The 8,648-nt window shown below is 40.4% G+C and overlaps 2 protein-coding genes across 3 annotated transcripts; both read left to right on the forward strand.

The window, feature by feature from the left end:
• Positions 1–1,935: 1,935 nt before the first annotated feature.
• rplp0 (ribosomal protein, large, P0) lies at positions 1,936–4,967 on the forward strand. Of its 2 annotated transcripts, none has more exons than XM_077602287.1 (8): positions 1,936–2,017; positions 3,083–3,191; positions 3,283–3,458; positions 3,698–3,785; positions 4,029–4,175; positions 4,248–4,433; positions 4,545–4,685; positions 4,761–4,967. In XM_077602287.1, the coding sequence occupies exons 2-8, from the start codon at positions 3,138–3,140 to the stop codon at positions 4,914–4,916; spliced, it is 948 nt and encodes a 315-aa protein (XP_077458413.1). In that variant the 5' UTR covers positions 1,936–2,017; positions 3,083–3,137; the 3' UTR covers positions 4,917–4,967. The 2 variants fall into 2 exon arrangements, with proteins under 2 accessions (XP_077458413.1, XP_077458414.1); XM_077602288.1 differs by having other exon boundaries at positions 1,999–2,017; positions 3,083–3,195.
• A 683-nt stretch (positions 4,968–5,650) lies between these two features.
• On the forward strand, positions 5,651–7,938 carry LOC144075353 (golgin subfamily A member 7-like). Its single transcript, XM_077602289.1, has 6 exons — positions 5,651–5,712; positions 6,098–6,220; positions 6,297–6,449; positions 6,571–6,672; positions 6,857–6,911; positions 7,119–7,938. The coding sequence occupies exons 1-5, from the start codon at positions 5,704–5,706 to the stop codon at positions 6,902–6,904; spliced, it is 435 nt and encodes a 144-aa protein (XP_077458415.1). The 5' UTR covers positions 5,651–5,703; the 3' UTR covers positions 6,905–6,911; positions 7,119–7,938.
• The last annotated feature ends 710 nt before the right edge of the window (positions 7,939–8,648 follow it).

An 8,648-nucleotide genomic window follows, 5' to 3' on the forward strand; every position in this document is an offset into this window, starting at 1 on the left:
TTTTTTTTCAACACAATTGTTTTACATTTAAGTTCAAACAAATGTCAGTCATTTTTTAGTGTCTTTAAAAAAAACAAGAATTCATTCACAGATGTTTTTCGACGTTATATGGTGGCCGGTGAGACCCTCTCTATAACACTGACAGTCCCGACTGTCTTCTTGATACGAGGTTTTAATTTGGATTTGGTTGTCCGTGACCTCTTGGAATTTTGCGACCAACTTGGGAAACGGAGGCCAGGTATTCAGAATCTCCACATATTTCAGATTTTCCATCTCTTGAAAGTCTAGGATATCATCATCTGGCACACCCTCACCACATAAACTGATACTTTGAAGTTTAGGAAAGAGTGAGGGGACATAAGAGGCAAATTTGTACATACATGGATTTTGGTAGGAGTCAACATGGAGGTGGATGAGATTGGGTAGAATCTTCGAAATATTCCGAATGTCCTCTAAAGTCATTATTTTACTGCAATATGTGAGACTGCTGAGCGAAGTCGGAATGGCTCTGATGTAATGTAAAATGCATGGACCTGAGGTAATGGCCAAGGATGACAGGCGATGGAGGCCACGCAGCCAGTTTTGCAAGTTCTCGCTGGAGGGCCTGTGGAACATGGTCTTGTCATCATAGCGGAGAACCAACGTGTCAAGATTTGGCATCATCTCCATTACACCTTGTGTGATTGAATCGTGAAACATATCGAGTTCCAAACTGGATAGTGGGTGTTCCCCCTCTAAGGGGGAATGTTCAGGGACCCTTAATGCACCTTGAGCTGGGGTACAACACCAAGACAGATGCCTCAGTCGTGGAAAACTGCAAAGTATCAAGTGAATAATCGTCGATAGATCGCCATTCTTAACGATGCGATGACACACCAACGATCTGAGATTAGTGAAGACTGCCAAAGCAGAAATGAAACGTTCGGAGCTCCCTTTAAAAAAGACATTACACATGGACAGATGAGTCAACCTCTCCGCTTGTGGAAGTGTGAAGAGGTTCGGCGAAATAAAGCTGTAAGCTCCCCGCACAGCTAGATGTTTAAGTTGGGAGAAGTTCTTCAGGGAGTCAAAAATGTCGTTAGTGTTTTTGTCCATAACCAAAGTGGTGATAGAAGGAAGGTACCGAGCCAGCAACACCCAGTCCTTCGCCACATGGCTTCTCATCACCACTTTAGTAAGTTTTCTTCGGCGCAGCATCTTCCAGAAGTCACAGCTGTAACGTTTGGAAGACTTGAGGGCTGGAGTCCAGTTTTTCCATAGCAGTCCGCAGTCAACAAATTCCTTAAGGTAAGTACAAGTGGATCGGACGCTGTGCTTGTCGATCACGTCTAGATATCCAAAGATTTGGAGCAAGATTTCTCCTGGAAGTTGGTGTAGCGGCATTATTGAGGTAGCGAGATCACAACGACAAAGATAAAAAAAAAAAACTGGGTTTTGTGAGCCACGTGGTGCTTATTCTACAAAAAAAGGGCATTTTCTTCTCCGCTTGTTGTTATTTTTGGCCGCTGAGCATACACACATTACGGCGCATTACCGCCATCTATACTGTGAATGTTGGAGCAGTAGCAAGGCAGAAAATTGTTTTGATTGTTATTTTGTGTTTGGCGTCACTTAACTGGAGTTATTTGATCATTTATTTCAATTCGACATGTTTTTGCAAGGATATCTGCACTCATTTTCCCTTTAACTCCAAACATGAGAAGGTTGTTTCCGGTTTATCTATCTCTTCCTGTCTATGAACTATACTGACTTGTTCTCCAGTGTTCTGTCATTTTAGAGACAATTTGTTGTGACGACTGGGAAAAATGAAAACTTTATTTTTAATTTGGAAACTGAGAATTAAATCCATTCGTTCTTCGGTTTTTCCAGCAGGCTTCCTCAAAATGATTGACACTTGAAATGCTCAACAGTATTTAGGCTACGCCCACCAAGGCAACGTGATTGGTCGTGTTGGACACTATAAGATCCGCTTTGCCTCTTCTCTCTTCCTCTTTCTTTCACGCGACCCTCTGAGACGGTAAGCATTGGTTTTGTCCCTGAAACCGCAACCAAACAAAAATGGCAAAGCTCAAAGTACTTCGGCCGATTTAAGCAAGTAGAATTGGGTGCCGTCCTAGAAACATTTTAAGCGTCTTGTCTCGCAATTTTCTCAGTGTGTGTAGTTATACGATTCTACTTGGTAAGGCCTACTAATATCCTTTTAGCCTTAGCTAGCGTTAGCTGCTTAGCACGTGCTTGCTCATAAAGATATCAATTTTGCGAAGTGCTTGAGTATTAACATTTGCAATATCCTTGATTCCCCGATGCATGAGTTTTTCCACTAGGGATGGTGATAGACGTCAAATCAGTTAGAAACGATGGGTTTTTTCTTCTTTGTGTCAATACCATTTAGCCTTTCAAATATGATCTAGATATTTTAGGTTAATAAAGTAGTAGCGATCGGAAACACATTTGGATATTACGTGCATGGTTTTACGTATCCTCTACTTCAAGGATGTCAAACTCGTGATTGTTCGCGGCCTAAATTAACGTCGACTCGATTTCCCGTGGGCCGGACCATCTTAGATATAATTAAATTTTTAAAATCGGAATAAAATAACTGGATCAAAAGTTCTCAACATTCATTATTTTATATCTCCTAAAACAAGGTTTGTGCTTTTTTCCCCTCGGTAGGGGAAAACGTCTAATTTGTTTTTTTTATTTCAAAAGGAATACATTTTTAAATTATGCTCAATATTAAAGTAAAAACACAAATATATTTTAGATTTTATAAAATGTTTTTTCAACTATAAACGAAGGGATTAATTGGATAAATAATTGCAATTATTGATATAAATAGGGAATAAACAGGAAATATAACAACGTCCATAATCTTAATTTGAGATTGCCATATCCTTGATTCTCCCGATGGAGCTATCTAGCTATCCCTGATTTACTTTCTCGTGCCGCACAAAATGATGCGGGTGCCACCCCTTTGATACCTGATAGCTGTTCTATATTTTGCTTAATGGCTAACAATCTAGACTGCATGACACCCGAAACTGAAATGAGTTAAGCCTAAAAGTCAAAACTCTGGTTGCAGGTATCACCTTGTCTTTAAAACAGCTCTTAAGCGAATCCTTGGAAGCACTGCAAAGATGCCCAGGGAAGACAGGGCCACGTGGAAGTCCAACTATTTTCTGAAAATCATCGTAGGTATCTATCGTTTTTCAAGCCTTTGAAAGAATTTTCTTTATTCTTTCGACAGATTCTTAGAAATGGCTTGTGTTTCTAATTTTCCAGCAACTCCTGGATGACTATCCAAAATGCTTCATTGTCGGCGCTGACAATGTGGGCTCCAAGCAGATGCAGACCATCCGTTGTTCTCTGCGCGGCAAAGCTGTAGTGCTGATGGGCAAAAACACCATGATGCGCAAAGCTATCCGTGGCCACTTGGAGAACAACCCTGCTTTGGAGAAGTGAGTTGCACAAGGTGGCCATTTTAGAGACTTATGCGGGAATGCTTTAATACAGCTTGTGTGGTGCTGTCTTGTCGTTCCCCCCGCAAAAAATCAAATTGTCTCCAGCTATCCCTGTTCGTTCAAATCTACTGGCAACCAGGGACGCAAGGTTTCAGACACCTGTTTCTTTTTCTTTGCCTTTAATGCAGTCTACAAAAGTACCCAAAAACGGTGACTTTAAAGTCTCCTTTTTACAGGCTCCTCCCCCACATTAAAGGCAATGTGGGGTTTGTCTTCACCAAGGAAGATCTGGCTGAGGTGCGGGACTTGCTGGTGGACAACAAGGTATAATGCACTGCTTGATCAAACAGCATTCCGGGTTTGTTCTGCAGGATATAGTTACAGCGCAGCTTGTTTGGTGCAGCGTTCGTCGTTCCCCCTGCAAAAATTAACTTGTTCCTTTTGGATCTACCTATCTGCCCAAACCTACTGGCAGCCAGGGGATGTTAGGTTTCAGACATTGCCAAGTGGTTTTGTTTTTGGAATCCATTCCGATTCCCGTGAAATTTAACTTATGTGACCAACCAGGTCCCCGCTGCTGCTCGCGCTGGAGCCATTGCCCCGTGTGATGTGACCGTGCCTGCACAGAATACCGGCCTGGGTCCCGAGAAGACTTCTTTCTTTCAGGCTCTGGGTATTACCACAAAGATTTCCAGGGGGACCATTGAAATCTTGGTAGGGTTTCAAGTGAATGGCTTTATCATGCACCAGGTGCAAGATTGTTCTCACGGTTCCGTTTCCCCTCAGAGTGATGTCGGTCTGATAAAGACTGGAGACAAGGTTGGTGCCAGCGAGGCCACCCTGCTCAACATGCTGAACATCTCTCCATTCTCCTACGGACTCAACATCCAACAAGTGTATGACAATGGCAGTGTCTACAGCCCTGATGTGCTTGACATCACTGAGGCCTCCCTGCATGCCAGATTCCTGGAGGTGAGATTAAGGGTCACATGGAAATAACTGCATTGGCTAAAACAAATATTGGTATATAACTATATAGTTCAAGTATATTCTGTTCATTGTGGAATGCCTCTCCTGCTGTAGGGTGTGAGGAACATTGCCAGCGTTTCTCTTGAAATTGGCTATCCCACTCTTGCCTCTGTGCCCCACTCTGTCATCAATGGCTACAAGAGAGTCCTTGCCATCGCCGTGGAGACGGACTACTCCTTCCCTCTGGCAGACAAGGTTTGTATTGCAAAGCATTGAACGAATGAAAAATGTGTGGGCAAATTTTAACGATGACACCTTTTTAACACGCAGGTCAAAGCCTTCCTTGCCGACCCAACTGCCTTTGCTGCTGTGGCCGCCGCACCTGCTGCAGCACAGACTGCAGCGGCCCCAGCCCCTGCTAAGGAGGAAGTCAAGGAGGAGTCTGAGGAATCCGATGACGATATGGGCTTTGGGCTGTTTGACTAAGACCAATCTTGATGAATCAATACCATCTTTCAATAAACTGTCAAACATTGAGCATTTTGTTTTGTCATTGATGGTTCCTGCAAGTCTTAAGAATTCAGCTTTTGAATATGTCACAAAAACTAAATCATGGGTTGCTTTTGGTGTGTTGTAGACAAATGGACTTCTGCCAACTTAACCTTTAGGACCGGCATTTCGGCCTAGATTGTAGCCCTTTGTCTCAAGTGTTTGTGCTATTTTAGTCTTCAATGGTTGGGAGGTTGGCCATGGGTCTTGAACTTTTGGCCCATGGTAGAAAATTTTGCTCTTGTGAAAGTATTATGTTAAAGGTTATGCTAAACCCGAAAATGGAAATCGTAGTTTCTTATATTTTCAGCGTGCCGGGTTTTGACCCCTAGCTAATGGAGAGGCACTATCTAGTGTAAATGATGAGATGCAATAGGTGAGTGAAGGTTGAAATGAACCTTGCAGACTATTCAAGGACATTGGCTGTAAATCAATGAAAACAAGTTACAGGTCATTGATTCTGGGGTTGTATCGGTAGTTTGGACGCCAAATTTGTAAGTCTTTTTGGGCCATTGTTTCCAGCCTTTAGGGCCTTCGAGTGTAAATGCATTCTAAGATTTATAAGATGTCTAGCGAGTATTGTAAACATGTTTAGTTTCGACGTAACTCTGACGCAGTAGCGATTCTTTTATTTTGAAAAACGCATTCGGGAGGTGACGTTAATGCCGAAAGGGCTGTGATTGCGCAGTACGAATGCGCGGCAGCAAAGGGAGAAACGTCCACAATGGCTGAGGTACGACATTTACGTGTTTATTACTGTTCACAAATACCTGAGTGCTCTTGGCTGATTTACAAAGGAGAATTATAAATACGCTTTTTTCCATTTGTGATGGAAACAGCAACAACGGACAATAACTGCCGCGTATTACACAACGATGAAGTCAATACAGAAAACGTATGCTAAGTGTTAATAGCAATTACGAGGCGTCATTGCTCTTTTAATGTAGCTACTATTCATGCGAACTAAATATCCAGTCATTGCCAACAAAGCGAATCAATTACTCACATGTTGAGACAATTTCAATAAAACTGACACTTGTTTATGGAAAAGCTAGTGTTGGTTTTCCTGCTTATGTGGGGTGGTCATGTAGTAATAAATGTGCCATTTGTTTGTGTAGACTCACAGTTTACAGGAACTCCAGCAACCTGCTGCCAGCTCCAAGTTGTTCATCCACAGAGACTATAGCTCAGGAACTCTCTGCAAGTTTCAGAACAAGTTCCCAGCAGAACTCGAATCCAGGGTACAGCTAGGACTTTTGACCAGGATTTAATCCCTATCCAATGTAGGCTTACCTGTTTTGCTTGCTTTCTTTTTAGATGGAAAGGCAACATTTTGAGGAGACCATTCAGACCTTGAACAACTTGTATGCTGAAGCAGAGAAGCTTGGGGGCAAATCCTACATTGAGGGCTGCCTGGCCTGCCTCACTGCCTACACCATATTCCTTTGTATGGAAACTCAATATGAAAAGGTGAGATGGGTCCTCAGTAGGTGGCATACATAGATAAACGATGACAAAGGAGTCTAATATTAAATTGTTGAGGGCAAAATATTGATTGATATTAATTACAGTCCTCTATGTGGGTGTGCAGGTCTTAAGGAAGGTTGCCAAATATGTTAAGGACCAGAATGAAAAGGTCTACAATCCCAGGGGACTATTGTTGACAGACCCCATTGAGAGAGGCCTGAGAGTTGTATCCTTTACCAAATGGATTTATTATAAATGTGAAGCCAGCCTAACTTTTTGCATTTTGTCGGTAAAGCCTGTTATTTGTGTTTGGAAAAGGCAGAGTGGGTTTGATATTAATGTGGTAGATTTTGGTGCAACCAACACAAAAGTTCAACATCAAATGTTGACCTTAACTGCCAATTTTCCAGGTTGAAATTACAATCTTTGAAGACAGAAGTTTTGTTCCAACAAGATAAGACCAAGGTATGCTTTATCTTATATACTGCAGTATATTTTATATGTTGAACCTTTCCGTGCCATGCACAACCGGTTTACGGCAAAATAACCAATGATAAAAAATGGGCTATAATGTTGCATGTACATTTAGTCACTGTGAATAAATGTGTGTGGCAATGAATGAATTGATTTGGTGTCATTGTGCTAACAGAATCATTTACTTTTTGTGTGCAGACTGGCGACCGACTGATCAAATATCAAAATCGCTCAGATGTCTGCTTTTTCTAAATCAATGTATATAATAATTTCCTGCTCTGTTTTTATTTATACTGTATAGTTCACTGACTGCCGCTCTTTCTATGTATGGTGATTGTCTTGATATACGCAATGAAAAGTTTCAGCTGATCATTGGGCCTTGCAAATACTGCCATTGTTTAAAATTAACAGTCCAATTTCTCAAGTCGATTAGGCCATGTTTGGTGTCTAATATAGAGTTTCTGTAAAATTATACATGTGATGAACTAGTTTGTAATGGTAGTATTTCACATTATTCTTGATTTTTAACCTGGAGATTTTAATTTTGATACCTAAATTAATATTTTTACCCTTTATAGGAAGACCATCATCCAAGTGTGATTCTCTTAAATATTGTGAGGCCTATTTATGCCTTTATTGTGAATGTTTGTTTTGTATGATCACCACACAACCTCTTCACATTCCACACATGCTTGCTTTCTTGGAAACCTTATTTATTTCACTCTGGTTTCACCTAAAAATATCACTTCAACCCCTTACACAGATTAATTGTAATATCGTACAATTCAGCATACTGTACATGTAAACTCATATTAAAATGCAATTCAAATTACACAAATAAATAATCGCATGTATTCAATAATAATGCAATATCCATTGTAGTACTTATTTTGATAAACATTGATCTTGGTACATGGCCTTTCCTGTTAACTCTTGTGACTCACTTTACTGGTCAGGTAAGCATTTATTGCACGTTAATTTAATTAAAAAAGCAAATTGTACTAATTGAAAACTTTAAGATTGTATTTCATGTGTCTTTTATTACAGTACACCGGTATCAAACATAAATATCAAATAATAGCATTTTAAATGGCACAAACCAGATAAAGAGGGTACGGAAAGTAGTCATTTTCAACAACAGTGCCACAGACTGTCCCAGTTCATTTTGAGCAAAAAGTGGACTACTATACACCCTAAACCAGTTGCTAGCCAGTCGTAGAACACAACCAGTTGCACTCCATCACACTGCCACTGAGCAGGAATCGAACCCAAACAGCCTGCACCCAAGTCAAGCAAATTTACCACTATACTATCAGTTGGCTATAAGGTATTCAAAATCTTTTCATTATTTTTTTTCATTTTGTTAATGCACACAAAACACACCATATTGATAGGAAACAATTTTTAATCATTTGTTTTCAAATTTATTTTAAAAAGGTGCATTTTTTTAAAAAGGGTTACTTATAAGGCTATAGCACATTTATACTCTTTGCTGTGATAATTATTGACCTCCAGGGTACAAAAAAAGTGGAAAAACTTAAGGTGGTTTGAATACTTTTCGGACGCACTCTCTATTTTAAGATCCTTTGTACATGGTTCGATTTCAATACGTACATCTTTTGCGATTTTTACGATTTTTGACACTTCTCGCGTTCCGTACCGTAAATCAAGGCATACGCAATCAACAGTATTGTAAATCGCCGCATTATAGTACATACTAGGAACTAA

Source organism: Stigmatopora argus, chromosome 6, assembly GCF_051989625.1.
Source record: "Stigmatopora argus isolate UIUO_Sarg chromosome 6, RoL_Sarg_1.0, whole genome shotgun sequence".
Lineage (NCBI taxonomy): Eukaryota > Metazoa > Chordata > Actinopteri > Syngnathiformes > Syngnathidae > Stigmatopora > Stigmatopora argus.